The sequence below is a fragment of the Oncorhynchus keta genome, chromosome 15 (assembly GCF_023373465.1).
Source record: "Oncorhynchus keta strain PuntledgeMale-10-30-2019 chromosome 15, Oket_V2, whole genome shotgun sequence".
NCBI lineage: Eukaryota > Metazoa > Chordata > Actinopteri > Salmoniformes > Salmonidae > Oncorhynchus > Oncorhynchus keta.
Window position 1 is genome coordinate 44,732,232 of NC_068435.1, and position 22,097 is coordinate 44,754,328.

General features: G+C 45.9%; 1 protein-coding gene across 3 annotated transcripts in view; it reads left to right on the forward strand.

The window, feature by feature from the left end:
• LOC118395073 (receptor-type tyrosine-protein phosphatase S-like) overlaps window positions 1-22,097 on the forward strand; it is a 76,250-nt gene that overhangs the window by 18,480 nt on the left and 35,673 nt on the right. For 2 of the 3 annotated variants that reach the window (XM_052464237.1, XM_052464236.1), the window contains exons 4-5: window positions 7,277-7,465; window positions 17,795-17,905. In XM_052464237.1, coding sequence (XP_052320197.1) covers window positions 7,277-7,465; window positions 17,795-17,905 — 300 coding nt within the window. Of the gene's footprint in view, window positions 1-7,276; window positions 7,466-17,794; window positions 17,906-21,823; window positions 21,839-22,097 lie in introns of all 3 variants that reach the window. The other variant, XM_052464235.1, reaches the window with a different exon arrangement.

Here is a 22,097-nt window from a genome sequence, read left to right on the forward strand (position 1 = left end):
TTAGATTATTAGCTGTTAAAAATGTAGTATAACATTTAAATGTTGCACTTTTTCTCTCTTCCTTTCTCTCTCTCGCCCCATGTGAGCTTCTCTCTCCCTCTCTTTCTCTCAACCCCTCCCCCTCCCACACTTTCTGCCTCTCTCTCTTTTCCTCCTCTGAGGGCCTTGCCTCTCGACCTGTCCATCGATCCCTCTCTCCCTCCTTTCTTTAATTTTCTCCCTCCTGTCGATGAGGTATCGCTGGCTTCCATTCAGCCAGGTTATTAGTATTGATCAGATAGGGCCAGGGGTGTTGCGGCTCGTTTTGCATACCCCCTCAAATGGGTGTCCTCTGGACAGCTAGCCAGGATGTGGTCAGAACCCAGGCAATGGTGGTGACAGGGCATCTAACGTGGAAATTAGTTTTACTGACTATACTTGAGTCTCGTCTCGTTTATTTTTCTCATCTTCTATTCCCCTCCCCTTCCCTCCATTCCCCTGTCTCCTCTCTTCCCAGTCCTTTTCCTCCTCTCCCCCTGTCTTACTTCCACACCTGCCCATCTCCTCAGTCCTCCTCTTGTCCATTCTCATCTCTTCTCTTCATCCTATTTCTGTCTCCTCCTGTTCCTTTCTCCTGAGCGCGGCCTATCTGACAGGCTCTCTGCAGCCTATCTCTGAGGAGATAGCGATACAGTCAGGTGAAGACAGATGTTACAGTGACACACTACTGGATGGCTGGCAGGGGGAACCGTTGAGATAAGAAATAACAGCTAGATCATATTTCTGGTTTTAAATCAGACTGTTTTGCCCATAGTTATGTTTGTTAGAAAGCATTAGTTAGAAACTCTGCATTAGTTAGAAACTAATATTCAGTGGGATCTGTTTGACACTCCATTGGGTGTCATGGTGACAGATGATCTATCTCAGAAGGGAGAGAAAAGGGATACCTAGTGTGTGTGTGTGTGTGTGTGTGTGTGTGTGTGTGTGTGTGTGTGTGTGTGTGTGTGTGTGTGTGTGTGTGTGTGTGTGTGTGTGTGTGTGTGTGTGTGTGTGTGTGTGTGTGTGTGTGCAGGAGAAGGGTGTCAGGTGGAGGAGAAGGGGAGAGAAAGGAAGAGGGGGGAAGAAAGGAACGAGGGAGGGCTGATGGAAGGATGATTATGTGGCTGGCCATCTGGACTGCAGTCAAAGCCAATTCACCAGAGGAAGTGTGTGTGTGTGTGTGTGTGTGTGTGTGTGTGTGTGTGTGTGTGTGTGTGTGTGTGTGTGTGTGTGTGTGTGTGTGTGTGTGTGTGTGTGTGTGTGTGTGTGTGTGTGTGTACGTGTGTGTGGACGTGTGTGTGTACGTGTGTGTGTACGTGTGTGTGTACGTGTGTACGTGTGTGTGGACGTGTGTGTGTACGTGTGTGTGTACGTGTGTGTGTACGTGTGTGTGTACGTGCGCCCTGTCTCATGCATCTGTGTGTGGGCACCTGTGTGTGATTTTCTCTGTGTCCCATTGTGTATTTCTCCCCATACCTTGATAGAATTAGCATGAACATACACATTGGCAATAACACAAAGCCCCAACGCAGTTGGACACAGTCACAGACGTCTTTCCTCCTAATCATTTGTACACTAATAATTAGCCGGCTAACAAGTCGCTATTACCCCCTGTGCCTTGCCTCTCCCTGCTATCTGACTGCCTAATTGACGTTGCTGTATCTGAGAAGGAACCCTGTGCATAGTTATTAGAGCTATAATTACTATACACCTCACGGCACAGAGAAACACGGAGGATACCAGTGTTTTCTGTGCATAGCTATTAGAGCTGACACTACTACCTCCTACCTGCCCAGGCCTCTGGGGAAGGAGCGGAGGAGGGGGTAGCCCACTGTCTGTACTGTAGATATGATATATCATCATAATATATGCCACTTAGTAGAGGCTTTTCCCAAAACGACTAACAGTACAGTGAGCTTGTACATTTTACCCTAGGTTGTGTATATGTTCCCGTACGTTGTGTATATGTTCCCCGTGGGAATTGAATTCCGATGACCTTGGCCTTACCAACTGAACAACACAGGAATACATGTACGTGTGTCAAATCAAATCAAATCAAATTTGATTCGTCACATACACATGGTTAGCAGATGTTAATGCGAGTGTAGCGAAATGCTTGTGCTTCTAGTTCCGACAATGCAGTAATAACCAACGAGTAATCTAACTAACAATTCCAAAACTACTGTCTTATACACACAAGTGTAAGGGGATAAAGAATATGTACATAAAGATATATGAATGAGTGATGGTACAGAGCGGCATAGGCAAGATACAGTAGATGGTATCGAGTACAGTATATACATATGAGATGAGTATGTAAACAAAGTGGCATAGTTAAAGTGGCTAGTGATACATGTATTACATAAAGATGCAGTAGATGATATACAGTATATACGTATACATATGAGATTGTAATGAGTTTCCTCCTCTTCTTCCGAAGAGGAGGCGAAACGGATCAGAGGACCAATACGCGGCGTGGTAATTTTCCATGGTACTTTTTAATGCTTTAAGGTACACATGAACAAACTAACAAAACGTGAAAACTCAAAAAACAGTCCTATCTGGTGCACACACAGAGACAGGAAACAATCACACAAACACACAGTGAAACCCAGGCCACCTAAGTGATTCTCAATCAGAGACAACTAATGACACTTGCCTCTGATTGAGAACCATACTAGGCCGAAGCATCGAAATAACCAAAACATAGAAAAACAAACATAGACTACAAACCCAACTCACGCCCTGACCATACTAACTAAACACAAAACACAGAAAATAAATGTTTGAACGTGAATAAGTACCCCCCAAAGTGCGGACTCCGGCCGCAAAACCTTGACCTATAGGGGAGGGTCTGGGTGGGCGTCTGTCCGCGGTGGCGGTTCTGGCGCTTTCTCGCGGACCCCACTTCACCATTGTCTTTGTCCGCCTCCGTGGCTTTCTCACCATGGCAACCCTCTCAATGACCCCACTGGACAGAGGGGCAGCTCGGGACAGAGGGGCAGAAGCTCTGGACAGAGGGGACAGGGGCTCTGGACAGAGGGACAGGGGCTCTGGACAAAGGGACAGGGCTCTGGCGCCTCTGGGCTGAGGGGCTCTGGCGCCTCTGGGCTGAGGGGCTCTGGCGCCTCTGGGCTGAGGGGCTCTGGCGCCTGGGCTGAGGGGCTCTGGCGCCTCTGGGCTGAGGGGCTCTGGCGCCTCTGGGCTGAGGGGCTCCGGCAGCGCGCCGGACAGGCGGGACGCTCCGGCAGCGCGCCGGACAGGCGGGAGGCTCCGGCAGCGGCGCCGGACAGGAGGGACGCTCCGGCAGCGGCGCTCCTCAGGCGGGACGCTTTCCGCAGCGGCGCCGGACAGGCGGGACGCTCCGGCAGCGGCGCCGGACAGGCGGGACGCTCCGGCAGCGGCGCCGGACAGGCGGGACGCTCCGGCAGCGGCGCCGGACAGGCGGAGGCTCCGGCAGCGGCGCCCGGACAGGCGGGAGGCTCCGGCAGCGGCGCCGGACAGGCGGGAGGCTCCGGCAGCGGCGTTACAGGCGGGAGGCTCTGGACAGGCGGGAGGCTCCGGCAGCGGCGCCGGACAGGCGGGAGGCTCCGGCAGCGGCGCCGGACAGGCGGGAGGCTCCGGCAGCGGCGCCGGACAGGCGGGAGCACCTGCAGGGAGGAGACTGAGAGACAGCCTGGTGCGTGGGGCTGCCACAGGAACTACCAGGCTGGGGAGACTTTCAGGAGGCTTGGTGTTAGGAGGAGCCTGAAAGACCGGGCTGTGGGGGGAGCACTGGAGCTCTGGTGCGCAACCTTGGCACCACTTCCCCAGGCTGGACAACTGGACTGAGCCCGGACCCTCAAGAGTGCAGGCACAGGTTGAACCGGGCTGTGGGTAAGCACGGGAGATCTAGTGCTTACTACACGCACCTCTCCCCTAGGCTCCACTCCCACAGTTGCCCGGTACGAGCGGAGCGCAGGCAGAGGACGTCTGCACCCCTCCCAGCGCCCGGAGACACAGCACGCAGAGCCGGCGCAGGATAACCTGGACCAAGACTGCGTACCGGCGACCAGACCCGCTGAGCAGGCACCATACGCCCTGGCTCAATGCCCACACTGTGCATGGCACTCTCGGGGGCTGCCCTATAGCGCACCGGGCTATGGACACGCACTGGCGACACCGTGCGCTCAACCGCATAACACGGTGCCTGACCAGTAATGCGCTGCTTATCATAAGCACGAGGAGTGAGCTCAGGTCTGCTACCTGGCTTAGTACCCCTCGTGTGCCCCCCAAAAATTTGGGGCTGCCTCTCGTGTCGCACTGCCGTGCTGGCTCCTCACATTGCCAGCTCCTCTCTCCGGCTGCCTCTGCTTTCCTAGCTGCCTCCACCTGTTCCCATGGAAGGCGATCCTTTCCCCGCCAGGATCTCCTCCCAGGTGTAGCAAGCCCTTGCCGTCCAATACATCCTCCCATGTCCATTCCTCCTGTGATGCTGGCCGCTGTTGTGCTGCTGCTGCTGCTGTCGTCGCTGTCCTTTACCACGCCCAAAGCTTGGTCCGATTGTGGTGGGTGATTCTGTAATGAGTTTCCTCCTCTTCTTCCGAAGAGGAGATGACCGAAACTGGATCAGAGGACCAATACGCGGCGTGGTAATTTTCCATGGTACTTTTTTAATGCTTTAAGGTACACATGAACAAACTAACAAAACGTGAAAACTCAAAAAACAGTCCTATCTGGTGCACACACAGAGACAGGAAACAATCACCCACAAACACACAGTGAAACCCAGGCCACCTAAGTATGATTCTCAATCAGAGACAACTAATGACACCTGCCTCTGATTGAGAACCATACTAGGCCGAAACATCGAAATAACCAAAACATAGAAAAACAAACATAGACTACCCACCCAACTCACGCCCTGACCATACTAACTAAACACAAAACACAGAAAATAAAGGTCAGAACGTGACAGAGATGAATAATGTAGGGTATGTAAACATTATATTAGGTAGCATTGTTTAAAGTGGCTAGTGATATATTTTACATCATTTCCCATCAATTCCCATTATTAAAGTGGCTGGAGTTGAGTCAGTGTGTTGGCAGCAGCCACTCAATGTTAGTGGTGGCTGTTTAACAGTCTGATGGCCTTGAGATAGAAGCTGTTTTTCAGTCTCTCGGTCCCAGCTTTGATGCACCTGTACTGACCTCGCCTTCTGGATGATAGCGGGGTGAACAGGCAGTGGCTCGGGTGGTTGTTGTCCTTGATGATCTTTATGGCCTTCCTGTGACATCGGGTGGTGTAGGTGTCCTGGAGGGCAGGTAGTTTGCCCCCGGTGATGCGTTGTGCAGACCTCACTACCCTCTGGAGAGCCTTATGGTTGTGGGCGGAGCAGTTGCCGTACCAGGCGGTGATACAGCCCGCCAGGATGCTCTCGATTGTGCATCTGTAGAAGTTTGTGAGTGCTTTTGGTGACAAGCCAAATTTCTTCAGCCTCCTGAGGTTGAAGAGGTGCTGCTGCGCCTTCTTCACGATGCTGTCTGTGTGGGTGGACCAATTCAGTTTGTCTGTGATGTGTATGCCGAGGAACTTAAAACTTGCTACCCTCTCCACTACTGTTCCATCGATGTGGATAGGGGGGTGTTCCCTCTGCTGTTTCCTGAAGTCCACAATCATCTCCTTAGTTTTGTTGACGTTGAGTGTGAGGTTATTTTCCTGACACCACACTCCGAGGGCCCTCACCTCCTCCCTGTAGACCGTCTCGTCGTTGTTGGTAATCAAGTCTACCACTGTTGTGTCGTCCGCAAACTTGATGATTGAGTTGGAGGCGTGCGTGGCCACGCAGTCGTGGGTGAACAGGGAGTACAGGAGAGGGCTCAGAACGCACCCTTGTGGGGCCCCAGTGTTGAGGATCAGCGGGGTGGAGATGTTGTTGCCTACCCTCACCACCTGGGGGCGGCCCGTCAGGAAGTCCAGTACCCAGTTGCACAGGGCGGGGTCGAGACCCAGGATCTCGAGCTTGATGACGAGCTTGGAGGGTACTATGGTGTGAAATGCCGAGCTGTAGTCGATGAACAGCATTCTCACATAGGTATTCCTCTTGTCCAGGTGGGTTAGGGCAGTGTGCAGTGTGGTTGAGATTGCATCGTCTGTGGACCTATTTGGGCGGTAAGCAAATTGGAGTGGGTCTAGGGTGTCAGGTAGGGTGGAGGTGATATGGTCCTTGACTAGTCTCTCAAAGCACTTCATGTTGACGGAAGTGAGTGCTACGGGGTGGTAGTCGTTTTACCTTAGCTTTCTTGGGAACAGGAACAATGGTGGCCCTCTTGAAGCATGTGGGAACAGCAGACTGGGATAGGGATTGATTGAATATGTCCGTAAACACACCAGCCAGCTGGTCTGCGCATGCTCTGAGGGCGCGGCTGGGGATGCCGTCTGGGCCTGCAGCCTTGCGAGGGTTAACACGTTTAAATGTTTTACTCACCTCGGCTGCAGTGAAGGAGAGGCCGCATGTTTTGGTTGCAGGCCGTGTCAGTGGCACTGTATTGTCCTCAAAGCAGGCAAAAAAGTTATTTAGTCTGCCTGGGAGCAAGACATCCGGGTCCGTGACGGGGCTGGTTTTCTTTTTGTAATCCGTGATTGACTGTAGACCCTGCCACATACCTCTTGTGTCTGAGCCATGTAGGAGCAATGAGCTGGCCAGGCTCCAGGCATTTTACATTTTAGCAGATGCTCTTATCCAGAGTGACTTACAGGAGCAATTAGGTTTAAGTGCCTTGCTCAAGGGCACCTCAAAATATTTTTCACCATTCGAACCAGCGACATTTCAGGCTTAGTGACTGAAGGCCTACTGGATCATTTGTTTGTTTGCCAACACTGTTGGCCAACAATTCATCAAGAGGGATTGTAGTTTGAAGTGTGCTTGGGAGTCTAACCACCATCTGTGGGTGTGGTGTGATTTTGGTGTTTTTGAGGAGACTCCAAATGATTTTAGATGGAGAGAATGGTGTCATAACACTCAGCACTGTTTCATGTGTTGTAGGTTTGTGTTAACCACATTGATCAAACCAAGGCATGATATACTGGGGTTCTGCAATCTATCGTCCATGTTGGTACCAAACATCCAACCTTCCATGGTTCTAATTCACATTCTCTGTGGAACTGTCTTACGAGACAAATTAAAATGACTTGTCATCAAAGCGACTTAACAATATCTCTTCTCCCTCTCCTTTCCCCTCTTTCCATCCCACCCTTCCCCAATTCCTAACCCTCCAGAGGATCTGTTGCCGTTTGGTTTCCCCAGCATCGACATGGGACCGCAGCTAAAGGTGGTGGAGAGGACCAGGACAGCCACCATGCTGTGTGCTGCCAGCGGCATCCCAGACCCAGAGATCTCCTGGTTCAAAGATTTTCTACCTGTAGAACCCAGGTCCAGCCTGGGACGCATCAAACAACTACGCTCAGGTGAGATGGAAGGGAGAGAGGGAAGGGAGAGAGAGAGGCCAGTCAGAGAGAGAGAGAGAGAGAGAGAGAAAGAGAGAGAGAAAGAAATGGGTGAGGAATACAGTAGTGATATGAATCACAGGATTCCTCAGTATGTCCTTGGGGAGGTTTGTCTACTACAGAGCAAGCTAGAACTGATGTTCATAGCACACTCTTTGAAGCCCTCTTCATGTTCAATGTCATTTTATAAATGTTTCTGGAGAGACCAGACGTATTGTCTAGGCATGTCTGGCAAACAGTGCATTCGGAATGTATGCAGACTCCTTAACTTTTTCCATATTTTGTAACTTTACAGCCTTATTCTAAAATGCATTAAATCTATTTTTTCCTCATCAATCTACACACAATACCCCATAATGACAAAGCAAAAACTTTTTTATTTTTTATTATTGCAAATGTATTAAAAGTAAAAAACTGAAATATCACATTTACATAAGTATTCAGACCCTTTACTCAGTACTTTGTTGAATCACCTTTGGCAGTGATTACAGCCTTGAGTCTTCGTGGGTATGATGCTACAGGATTGGCACACCTGTATTTGGGGAGTTTCTCCCATTCTTCTCTGCAGATCATCTCAAGCTCTGTCAGGTTGGATGGGGAACGTCGCTGCACAACTGTTTTCAGATCTCTCCAGAGGTGTTCGATCGGGTTCAAGTCCGGACTCTGGCTGGGCCACTCAAGGACATTCAGAGACTTGTCTTGAAGCCACTCCTGTGTTGTCTTGGATATGTGCTTAAGGTCGATGTCCTGTTGGAAGGTGAACCTTCGCCTCAGTATGAGGTCCTGAGCACTCTGGGGCAGGTTTTCATCAAGGATCTCTCTGTACTTAGCTCAGTTCATCTTTCCGTCGATCCTGACTTAGTCTCTCTGGCACTGAAAAACATCCCTACAGCATGATGCTGCCACCACCGTGCTTTATCGTATGGATGGTACCAGGTTTCCTCCAGACGTGACGCTTAGCATTCAGGCCAAAGAGTTCAATCTTAGTTTCATCAGACCAGACAATCTTGTTTTTCATGGTCTGAGAGTCCTTTAGGTGACTTTTGGCAAACTCCAAGTGGGCTGTCATATGTCATGTGTCAGTTTTGCCGGGCGGCATCTCTCGGATGAGACTTGCTGGTTCCAAACTTCTTCCATTTAAGAATGATGGAGGCCACTGTGTTCTTGGGGACCTTCAATGCTGACATATTTTTGGTACCCTTCCCCAGATCTGCAGGCCTTGACACAATCCTATCTCCGCGCTCTAATTGCAATTCCTTCGACCTCATGACCTTGTTTTTGCTCTGACATACACTTTCAACTGTGAGACTTTATGTAGACAGGTGTGTGCCTTTCCGAGTCATGTCCAATCAATTTAATTTACCACAAGTGGACTCCAATCAAGTTGTAGAAACATCTCAAGGATGATCAATGGAAACAGGATGCACCTGAGCTCAATTCCGAGTCTCATAGCAAAGGGTCTGAAAACGTATGTAAATAAGGTATTTCTGTTATTTGTTTCTAAAAAACATGTATTTGCTTTGTTGTTATGAGGTATTGTGTGTAGATTTATGAGAGAAAAAAGTCATTTAATCAATTTTAGAATAAGGCTGTAACAACAAAATGTGGAAAAGGTGAAGGGGTCTGAATACTTTCGGGATGCACCTGAGAGAAAGGAGGAGGGAGGATGACAGGACAAAAAGGGATTCTTTCGTTTTCTACGTTCAGTTCCCCTGTCCTGCCATTTTTATGTCAAGCTGGTTTGACTGTGGTCTTTCAGTTTGTCATACTTCCCAATCTTTCCATTCTGCCTTTTTGTTTTGTGTAATATTTTACTCTGCAGAGGGATACTATAGTGTGAATAACCCTAGTGTCGGCAGAGAAAGATATGTACACATACACTTATATGACTTGTACAAAAAAGCTATTAAACACTAATCCAAGTATTTTTGCCATAAAGAACATGATGTAGGAGAAATTATAGGTGCCAGATTGGTAGACACAGAACCATATTTAATCATACACACAGAACTATGGGTAGTGTAGTACAGCATTATGGACATGTAAACCAGAGTGTATGCAAGGTAATTCCACATGGAGAACATGGTCATTCTACATGGAGAACATGGTCATTCTACATGGAGAACATGGTCATTCTACATGGAGAACATGGTCATTCTACATGGAGAACATGGTCATTCTACATGGAGAACATGGTCATTCTACATGGAGAACATGGTAATAACACATCCCTCACCTGCTTCTTGCGTCCTTTTTGTTTTTCTCCATAATCGTCAACAGCCTTCAGTAAGTATTACTGTAACCATAGCCATGCACACACCTTTTTATTGTATGTCTCTTAGGCAACTTACGGTCACTACACCGTCAAAGCAGTCTTTCCCAAATGGTGGATCAGGACCCACTGGTGTGTCACAGCCAGTCCTTTTGGGGTCACAGAAACTGACTAGAGACGGCTGTGAATAGAAACATGGTTTTGTTGATTTAATGGGTCAAAGGGTAAACAACTTTGAGAACCTCTGCATTATAGTCCCTTGAAGACACTGAAGATCACTCTCTGCATCTCTACAGCCTCACTCTCTTTCCCTGATCCCTCTCTTCCCTCCAGTGTCTACACACACACACACACACACACACACACACACACACACACACACACACACACACACACACACACACACACACACACACACACACACACACACACACACACACACACACACACACACACACACACACACACACACACACACACGCACACACACACACCATCTCCCGAGGAGGTGTAGTGAGGCATATGGTCCAAGAGTCAAAGTTTGTCAAGAGTCTTCATAACTCAAAAGTGGTGTACATTTTCGACAACCATCTGTTGTGTAGGTCCTGCCATACGCATTTAGAGAAGTCTGCAGGCCAATCCTCCTCATTAATTTGGGTTTGAGGCCTACAGAATTTCCCCTAATGTACGACGTGAGATCCACACAACATATGGTGTGCAATATGGACTCAGTTTGACATTTACACCACTTTTGACATGTGAAATTACCAAACAAACTTTGGTTTTTGGGGTGAACCTTTTAAGTGTTTCTCGGATTAGGAATGATGGACAGACATCTCTCCTCCTAATTTTGGGCATGGTAGAGGGACACTGAAAGCACACTTTAGATTAGGAGTAGCTAAATCTTTGTAACCACGCAAGTTTAGCTTTGTGAACACATGGAGTAGTCAAATAATCATGTGCAGGGCTTGTCCACCTTGTTTCCTGTATAGCTTACCATTGTCAACCACTCCCATTTATGTTGTTATCTGTCTCTGTGCGCTTCTTTCAATCTCTGTGTATGTGTGTGTGTGTGTGTGTGTGTGTGTGTGTGTGTGTGTGTGTGTGTGTGTGTGTGTGTGTGTGTGTGTGTGTGTGTGTGTGTGTGTGTGTGTGTGTGTGTGTGTGTGTGTGTGTGTGTGTGTGTGTGTGTGTGTGTGTGTGTGTGTGTGTGTGTGTGTGCGTTTCGTTTCAGGATCTGTTGTTTCATAGAGTGCTGTCAAGTACTCTCTATCTTCCTCCCTTTCTCCTTCTTTTTCCTCTTTCCCCTGCTCTCCTGCTTGGTTGTTGCACAGATAAGTTATGCCTGTTTTGCGCCGAGCTCTGCTTTGTTCCATGGGGACGGGAGAGCGAGAGAGGGAAAGGGAGAGGGAGGAGGGACGTGAGAGAGAGTTCTGCCTCGTTTGCCTTTCATGTGTCTGCAGGAGAGAGAAGCAAAGAGGTCAGCTGCAGCTAGCAGAGCAGCGAGAGAGCGGGCTCAATAAGCACAAACAGGAATGTACGCAGGAACATACACACATACATTCCCTAACAAGAAAACTCCCCATAGTTTCCAGAGTGTTACTGTAACTTCAGCCTCTCTAGATGAGTAGTTGTCCAGGTGTAGATACACTACTCCTGTGGAGGAGTCTCTCTCTCGCTATCTATCTCTCTCTCTCTCTCTCTCTCTCTCTCTCTCTCTCCCTCTCTCTCTCTCCCTCTCTCTCTCTCTCCCTCTCTCATGTCTCTCTCTCTCTCATGTCTCTCTCTCTCTCCCTCTCTCTCTTTCTCTTTGTCTCTATCTCTCTCCCACATACACACAGTGTCTGGATCGATCGCACCTCTCCTGCGCTGTCTTACTGTATGTCCGGACGTCTGTCTCTACACTGTTAAAATGAAGTGCTTTGTAACACTAAAACTAGTGGCAACTGAGCTGCCACCACCTTAAAGGAGATGAAACCTTACCTTTGCTGCAGTATTGAAACACATAGTTATGAGGGTATTGGGACAGATTGAAGGTTTATTGAAACACATAGTTATGAGGGTATTGGGACAGATTGAAGGTTTATTGAAACATTCATCCCGGGGTGTTCTGAAACATGACATGGTGTGTTGGAACGCCACATAATGAAGTTGTGCGACACCTTGCCTGAGCCTGGGAGCGTTAACCTGGAAAAGGTTGAAAACACTGTTACCTTCTCTTTTGGTGTCCTTTCCTCTTTCTCTAAAAGCTCTTAAACACTATGATGGTTTTTCGAACCCTGTTTTAGTGCAGAATTAGATCCCTTCTCTTTTTGTATATTCCCTGCTATTATATGGTGTGTTTATGAACTCCTCATAATTCCTTTTTTAGTTATGAGTAGTATTATGCTTAAACAGAGGACACGAGAAAAGATTGTTTTGTGAAAATATAAATGAATACGTTTGTTCAGGATAATAAATAATTCATGAGTACAAAATTACTTTTTCAAGACATGATTTTGAAGCTTCAAATGTTCACATTTTCTTTGCAAATGATCAAATGACGACAACACATGAGTAGTTCTTTCACACTTTTATATTGATAAAGTAAGACAATTCAAAGATCTGTGAGGTATTAATCATATTCATATTTTTCTAAATCAATGGAAATATGGCATTATATTTCGAATTTATGGGATAAAATAATGGCAAAGACTGCTAATGTTAGCAGTAGCACTTATACAAAGTTTAGCCCAGGGCTCAATGCGATCCATTATCCATTATGCTAATGTCTCTGACCTGAGTCTTTGTATTCAGATGATGATACATGGCATGGAATGTTGGTCAGATGGATTGAATCCCAAGACGGGGCGGCAGGTAGACTAGTGGTTAGAGTGTTGGGCCAGTAACCGAAAGGTTGAGAGATCGGAATACCTGAGCTGACAATGTAAAAATCTCTCATTCTGCCCCTGAACAAGGCAGTTAACCTGCTGTTCCAAGACCGTCATTGTAAATAAGAATTTGTTCTTAACTGACTTGCCTAGTTAAATTAAGGTGTAAATCCGATGATATGACTCACAGTTGGCATAATTCTTGTTAGGATTGGCCAGCCAGTGGGTAACTTAATATGTATGTTTGTTTTTCTGCAGGGAGACAAAGACATATAAATATTAACAAGGAATAATGATATGCATAATTAAGTTATCACATTCTATAATATTGTTACAATATAAATATACAATTATTAAACATGTCAATTGCAATATGCAAAATACTTATGTGATTAAGTTATGCAAATATAGCAACAAAATATAAATATGCATGTCAAAAGTGGGATGCAATAACATGTGGTGTGGACCCTGGTTGCTTCTGTGTGTTGCTCTCCATGTGTGTCTGTTAGATGACTAATGTGATGTAGTTGTTGAGTGGCTTCATTGCAAGTATATAAAAAATAAAAAAAATGTGGTGTGGAAGGCCAAAACTAGAGCAGGCTAAATTGGCAGTGACTATGCATGACTTGGACTATTAAGCATTCAGCATCTGAAATGCTACAATGTGATAACATTTTGTACGCACGTTTTCTTTGATATATACTTTCTTGGATTGTTTTGTAGAGTTTCATCTGAACGTTTGGTGTGCTCTCACCTATCTGGGTTCGTGAAGACCTGAAACATGGCTGCTTTTCTTTGACTTGACCATATAGTTTCCTAGAGGACACGCCTGCCACCAATGCCCTCTCTCTCCACCTGAATTCTGAACAGTTTGGCCACACAATGTTTGTAGTTCACATTTTGACTTTAAACATTTGTCTTCTGATATGGTTGGCTGTGTGCTTCAGTGGGTAAAATTCCCCCCAAAAATGTGTCATCTCACTACCCCAGCAGGTTTAAGTCACACTTTCAGCACTTTATTCTGTCTCCTCCTGTTTCTAATCTGTCTAAATAAAAGACAGAAACAAATATAGGTGGGATTTCACAGAAAAATATTCTCCCTATGCCCTATTCTGAATTTAAATAAGTTTATTTAAATTTAACTTTAAAAAATGTTGACTTGAGTCCATGTTAACTCTACCTAACTTGACAAGCAGAAGACCAGGGTTCACCTAGACCTTCTCACATGAATACCAGTGATGAATGTCCACTTTCCACATGTTACCTCATGCTACAACTGCTATAACTTACATATCCTAAAAGTTGGCGCAGACAGAGAGGGCTGCCTCGCTTCTAGTTCTTAGGAAACGTTGCAGTTTTTTGTTATTTCTTATTACATTGTTAGCTCAGAAAATGTTATGTGTTATTACATACAGCCGGGAAGAATCTATTCCGCCGTAACTCACCAGCACTATGACCAAGAATACGACATTCGCGAAGCAGATCCTTTGTTCGCACCACCCATGGCAATTGAACTGATTCAAGAGGCAGACCCAAAACAACGCCTGCAAAAAAGAGGAACTCGAAGCGATCTTCTAGTCCGACTTAGGAGGCGCGCACACCACCCACTTCTTCCGAGTATATTACTCACTAATGTTCAGTCCCTGGATAACAAAGTTGACGAGATCAGGGCAAGGATTTATTTCCAGAGAGACATCAGGGATTGTAACCAACATGGCTCTCTTGGGATATACTGTCAGAGTCGGTCCAGCCATGTGTATTCTCAGTTCATTGCACCGACAGAAGAAGGGCGGGGGTGTATGTTTCATGATTAACGACTCATGGTTTAATTGTAATTAGATACAGGAACTCAAGTCCTTTGTTCACCCGACCTAGAATTCATCACAATCAAATGCCGACCGTATTATCTCCCAAGAGAATTCTCTTCGGTTATTGTCACAGCCTCGTATATCCCCCCTCAAGCCGATACCACGACGGCCCTCAAGGAACTTCACTGGACTTTATGCAAACTGGAAACCATATATCCTGAGGATGCATTTATTGTAGCTGGGGATTTTAACAAAGCAAAAAGGAGGAGAGGAAAAGAGGAAAAGGCTACCTAAATTCTATCAGCATATTGACTGTAGTACTCGCGCTGGAAAAACACTCAACCATTGTTATTCCAACTTCCGGGATGCATACAAGGACCGTCCCCACCCTTCTTACGGCAAATCTGACCATGATTACATTTTGCCCCTCCCTTCCTATAGGCAGAAACTCAAACAGGAAGTACCTGTGCTAAGAACTACTCAATACTGGTCTGACAAATCGGAATCCACGCTTCAAGATTGTTTTGATCACGCAGACTGGGATATGTTCCGGGTAGCTTCCAAGAATAATATTGACGTGTATACTGTGATGGTTACTAATTTCATCAAGAAGTGTATAGGAGATGTTGTACCCACTGTGACTATTAAAACCTACCCTAACCAGAAACATCAGTATAGAGACAAAGTGGAGTCGCAATTCAATGGCTCAGACACGAGACATATGTGGCAGGGTCTACAGACAATCATGGGCTACAAAAGGAAAGCCAGCCACGTCGGGGACACAGACGTCTTGCTTCCAGACAAGCTAAACACATTCTTTGCCTGCTTTGATGATAACACAGTGCCACCGACACATGTTAACCCTCGCAAGGCTGCCGGCGCAGATGGCATCCCTAGCCGTGTCCCCAGAGCATGAGCAGACCAGCTGGCTGGTATGTTTACGGACATATTCAATCTTTCCCTATCCCAATCTGCTGTCCCCACATGCTTAAAGATGGCCACCATTGTTCCTGTACCCAAGAATGCAAAGGTAACTGAACTAAATTACTATCGCCCCATAGCACTCACTTCTGTTATCATTAAGTGATTTAAGAGACTAGTCAATCGATCGTATCACCTCCACCGTACCTGTCAAACTAGTCCCACTTCAATTTGCTTACCTCCCCAATAGGTCCACAGACGATGCAATCGCCATCACACTGCACACTGCCCTATCCCATCTGGACAAGAGGAATACCTATATAAGAATGCTGTTCATTGACTATAGCTCAGCATTCAACTCCATAGTACTCTCCAAGCTCATTATTAAGATCGAGGCCCTGGGTCTGAACCCTGCCCTGTGCAATTGGGTCCTGGACTTCCTGACGGGCCGCCCCCAGGTGGTGAAGGTGGGAAACAACATCTCCACTTCGCTGATATTCAACATTGGGGCCCCACAAGGGTGCGTGCTCAGCCCCCTCCTGTACTCCCTGTTCACCCATGACTGCGTGGCCATGCATGCCTCCAACTCAATTATCAAGTTTGCAGACGACACAACAGTAGTAGGTTTGATTATCAACAACGACGAGACGTTGGGTGAAGGCTCTGGGAGTGTGGTGTCAGGAAAATAACCTCTCACTCAACATCAACAAAACAAAGGAGATGATCGTGGAGATGATCACCTCTTCAACCTCAGGATTCTGAAGAAATTTGACTTGTTGCCTAAAACCCTCACAAACCTTTACAGAAGCACAATTGAGAGCATCCTGCCGGGATGCGTCTCCGCCTGGTAAGGAAACTGCACCGCCCACAACCGCAGGGCTCTCCAGAGGGTGGTGCGGTCTGCACAAAGCATTACCAGGGGCAAACTACCTGCCCTCAAGGACACCTACAGCACCTGATGTCAAAAGAAGGCGAAAAATAGAAAAATATCATCAAGAATAACAACCGCCGGTTGCCCCTAAGTGACCGCTAATGTCACTTATGCCTGGAACCGCCCCTGCACTGCCCAGAAGAAAAATATATAGTTGAAGTATTCCGTCCTCTGAGCCATGTTGTTGAACAGCATATCTGCAAATGTGTCTCAGTGACTCACCTAGTTTCTTGTTTTCTTCCCCTCTCTACACGGATACACAGTTACAGGTCTTAAACAGAAATACCCACCCTGTTATTGTCTGTAGTACGCTTTTCCGTCACACTGCTATGCCTTTGTGAGTCTGAAAGCAGCTGAGTGTGTGTGTGTGTGTGTGTGTGTGTGTGTGTGTGTGTGTGTGTGTGTGTGTGTGTGTGTGTGTGTGTGTGTGTGTGTGTGTGTGTGTGTGTGTGTGTGTGTGCGTGTGCGTGTGTGTGTGTGTGTGTGTGCGCGCGTGCGCGTGTGTGTGTGTGCGTGCGTGTGTGTGCGTGCTTGTTTCTGAGAGAGTTGTTTTGTCGTTGTCTTGTTTCATTTTCCCCCACTGTGCGGTAGATTGAAGTAATCCCCTGCTTTTGTGGCCCCTCCTCTGTCTCCATGTCTAACACACTTCTTCTGATAAGGTGTGTGTGTCCGGTGGGGGTGGGTGGCGTGTGCGTGCAAATGTATTTGCTTGCGCACACTGGTTCCGCCCCTAGCCCCATTTCAAACACACACAGTTTGTGATATGGGCATTGTAAGCATTGTGAAGGGTTTACAGCAGAACATGCTCCAGGAGAAAACGAATGGAATAATAATAATAATGTGCCTTAATAACATGGTTTAGGAGCCTGGGATAATAATGTACAATGCTGCTATACACCTCAGTGAATTGTATTGTACAGGGAAACAGAGGGGGGGGAGAAGGCTGAATGGGGATTTAAAGTGTTGCCATGTTGAGTCCTCTGTTTGACTTCAGATATGCTCCAGGGACTCCTATAGTGCATCGTTAACTACTCTCATTTAGCTTGCTGTGGGGAACATGGATTTTTCATGGCAGAAATGAACCAGTAATGTAAAATCCCTCATTTTAAATGGTAGTTTTAATCAGTTTTAGGTGATGCATGAGGGTTGATGAGTAAAAATACATTTCACTTATGAACGTATCAATAATTAACCCATTGTAATGTCTCTTTTTCCTCTCTCTCTCTCTCGCTCTCTCTCTCTCTCTCTCTCTCTCTCCCCTCTCTCTCTCTCTCTCTCTCCCTCTCTCTCTCTCTCTCCTCTCTCTCTCTCTCTCTCTCTCTCTCTCTCTCTCTCTCTCTCTCTCTCTCTCTCTCTCTCTCTCTCTCTCTCTCTCTCTCTCTTTCTCTTCCACTCTTCCTTTTTGTCTTTCTCTCTCCCCCATCTCTCTCTCTCTGTGTCTCTCTCTCTCTCAATCGATCTATCTATCTCTCTCTCTTTGTCTTTCAGGTGCCCTGCAGATAGAGAACAGTGAAGAGACCGACCAGGGGAAGTATGAGTGTGTGGCCACTAACTCTCAGGGCGTACGCTACTCTTCCCCAGCCAACCTGTATGTGCGAGGTAGGAACTGACCCCGGGTGTAAGACCTCTCACTCACATGCGTTATAACACACACACCACTATAACAAACACGCATGTAACAGCCGTCACTATTATACTACACATGTAGCGAGGTGTTAAGTGCTAGTTTGTTTACATGTTGTTTTGTTATTCATTTTTCTTCCTGTTGGCATCTACTAACCAAACACAACCAAACCTAACCACCAAGTGAAACACCAGTTGGTGACCTAAGATTGGTAATATTCAAGACTATACTGGGTTTTTAATAACTGCCACTGAATGGACGTAGACGAAGAGGGATGGGCCAATGACGTCATACATGTCCAGATTCTTCAGGAAGTATTATTGCACTGTGCAGTTCGAGGGCCTTTGCTACAGTATGACATCACTATATTGTCCTATCCCTCTTTATTTTATTGTAAATTGAGGGCCACAGGGTTTATGCTTCTATCTTCCACATTGATGGACTGATTTGCTAGGGAATAACAATTGGTTTCTCAAGTCTAAATCAGATATGAAAAAGAAAGAATGCAGACACTGTGGCCCTCCAGAAGTTTAAGACCCCTATTCTAGGTTCCTCGACTGGGGTAAGGGAGACCGGGATCTCTGGATTCAGTTTCATGGGTTCTAGACTCGCTGTTCTAAGCTCTTGGGCCCTTGAATTAGAAGTTCCTGATTCTTCATTTTAAGTGGGTTCTGTGGTTCTGTGAGAACCAGTGTGTATATGCGTGTGTGTTTACACGTGTGTGTGTGTGTGTGTGTGTGTGTGTGTGTGTGTGTGTGTGTGTGTGTGTGTGTGTGTGTGTGTGTGTGTGTGTGTGTGTGTGTGTGTGTGTGTGTGTGTGTGTGTGTGTGTGTGTGTGTGTGTGTGTGTGTGTGTGTGGCTTTGAGCTGGCCATTTTTACTCTCTCTGTGTTTCCCCGTTCTCTCTCTCCCCCTCACGTCATTGTGTTCTACATCAACCCCCTTACATCCCCCAGAGCTACGAGAAGGTTGGTGCGTCCTTTATTTTCTTTCGTTACTTCCTTTTTATGACAAATTTACTCCTAAAGTTAGGAGAATTCCCAAAGTTAAGGAGAGAGAAAACGGTCTGAAACAGTCTAGGACAGAGGTATGAATAACCCTCATGTTAAATTGGTTTTGATTTGATGAACACATTTCTTTGACTGAAGACGTTTCACTGAGCTCTCATGAGGCTACCTGCCTACACAGTCGTTTGCATTGATTGCATTGTGAGGCCTTGTTTGCAGACCTTTGTTATTGCTTTCACTCCGTGCCCGACATTCTCTGCATGGAAAGTTTCTTGTTGCTATGGAGACCCAGGAATTGGAAATTAAAAGGAGGCTATCTACACATGGAGGGAGAGCGGTGGCAGCGCTTGCATGCCTTGTATCCTGACCGTGTAACTCTGTATGTGCGCGTGCGTGCGTGCTTGTGTGTGTGTTGAATCGATTGATCTCAGTATTGTCTTGTCCCTTGTCTTGTATTGGTCGTGCTGTACTGTTCTGTCCGTGTGGGCCTGTGTTATGTCACTGCCGTGCTTCTGCACTTGCGGCATGTTGTGTGTCACATTGCCAGTGTGTGTCTCTGTCTCTGTGTGTCCTCTTGGTCTGCTACTGTTTGTTTGCCTACTCAGTGTAGCTTGTTTTCTGATTGGTTGAGTGGTCTTCATATCCCCCGAGGGAAAATAAATCAGTCACATCATGCTTTATTTAAGTGGCATTTAAAGAGCCACAGAAGTAACTTGCCATTTTTTGCAGACTCGTTTGGTCAGCAAAGACTAAGTCACTGCTGCTGACACAGGTTGACACAACACAACCAGAGGCCAACGCACAGTACTTCTTTATGTACACTATCTGGGTTTATATATATGCAGGTAAACAAAATGAACAATAGTATTTCATTGCACAAAACGTGAACGTTTTTTTTCAGTGCATCGTGTCCATGCACTTTATAGTGTTATTCACAAAGAAATCCTATGTAATTATATGGTTATTCAGCTGCTACACAGCGCATTGCTGTGCTTATGAAACTATACGATGACCTCCATTGATCAGCAGTGGAAATGAAAGATTTACCCACCTCTATATTGATTATATATATATATATATATATATATATATATTCATACAATGCACACATTAATGAAACACCTCGCCACTTCTATATTAGATGAGGCAGGATTAACTTGTGAAAATGCCAACTGGGTTTTAGTGTGCTGTGCTACTGAAATGAAACAGTATCCCAGCTCCCAGTCACCGCCTGCTATGGTCTCACAACCTGATCAACTGTTCCCTGTAGAAAAGCCTGTTATTGATGCTGGAGGGGAAATAGAATACATCATTGCATTACAGCGAACGCCTTGGACTATATAGTAGGCTACGTTATTAACAAAACCGGGAGCTTCTAGGAGATATGCTTCTCCATCAACATGCTGACCATTTATCTGAATACTTTGCGAATGAACTGTATATTCCATCATATTAAATACTACATTGTTTTCGTGGTGCTACATCCACATAGACGTCTGTAGGTGTTTATGATGCATGTTACTGAAGCCCCCTATCCACGGTGACATAATGGACTAGGTTAATCATTTGTGGCTGTCCTAATCTCAGATGCTCTCTGTTCAGCATGCCCTTGAATGTTGTACTGCCTTCTTGTATTAATACCTGCAGTGCTGGATGTAGCCTACTGTCAATATCAATGTGCTCTTCGTCAGATTGAATTGGACACATTGTAAATCAGTCTCCAAACTTTAAGATAACTTCTTGGCAAAATTCAGTAGTTAGATAAGTACACATAAATAGGCAACATTACACATACTTTAAGAGTTTTGTCTTTGTCCTATAAAAGATCAGGCTGAATTGCATGGATAGTTGCTCTTATCTGCTGCATGCTGGTCACTCTGTCCCTGTTTGTCTCCGTCTCGTTCTTGCATGCTCTGGAGAGAATCTGCCTGCCTGCTTTTTGATTTGATATCGGTCATAACAGTTGACATTTTTTTTTTTGTCTCTTTTTTATTTTTTTTAGACAAATGTCTCTTTTTTTATATATATCTTTTTTTCAAATGTCTCTTTTTTTTCGTCTTGAACTTTGGTGTCCAATTCTGGGTATCTGTTGGTATTCTAGGATCACTCCAAATGTATGGCACTGTTATGGACAAATGGGGTCATGTCCACTGAACTATTGAATCATTTGAAGATGCCAAAATGTTCATTCGTATTTGCTTTTGGTGAATAGTTTGTTTGCGTTCTATCTGTGGAAGACTAGAAACGCTGTGTAATTCATGGAACCTAGAGAAGATATTTCAACAATAAGTGAAGTTTATTGATGGATCTAAAAATGGCTAAATGGATCGGCTGAGAATCATTTGGGCGAAGACTGAGGCCAGCGATTCTATAAAGGCTGTTTCCCCCTGTTTTACTCCCACTGAGTGAGTGGAGATTCCTGTATTGTGAGTCAAACACATGAATCAAACAGCTGATTCAGATACCGTGTTGAGTCTTGATGCTCGCCAATATTTATACTGTCTGTCTGTCTGTCTGTCTGCCCTCACCTTGCATCCACTCCTGCCCATCTAGAGTCGTTGGTCTGTCTGTCTGATTGTCTATCTGTCTATTTTGTACGTCAGCCCTCTGTGTTGCAGCCTTGGGGTACCTAGTTTTCTGTTCCTATGACATCCACCAATAAAAGCCTGATTTTTGAAGAACCAAACAGCAGTTTCAAGAGCACCATGTGTTTTCTCCCCCCCCCCCATCCTCCTTTCTTCTCCTCTTCCCCCTCTGTCCTTTTCCCCCTTTCCTATCTTCTCCTCCCCCTCTTACCCTCTCTGTCCCCATCCCTCTCTTCTAATCTCCCGCCCTTCTTTCTCTCTCTTCTGCATTCTGACATTTCCACCTGTGCCCTGGTGTGTAGGATCAACAGACAAATGTGCATACTCTTTTTTTGTTAATAAACGCATGCACATACTATCTTTCTTGCTATTTCTCTCTCACTCTCTCTTTCATGATGGATGCCTTGATGTTTCCTTATTTAACGTGTTCAAAGCGTACCTTGTAATTGCAACGAAACCTATTTATATCTCCATCATCCACTCTTTCGCTACATTGCTTATTTATTTCCAACATTGCTGTGTTCATCTGGTATTCTGGTTGTACAATGAGGCTGTGATTTGCCACATTGATTGTCA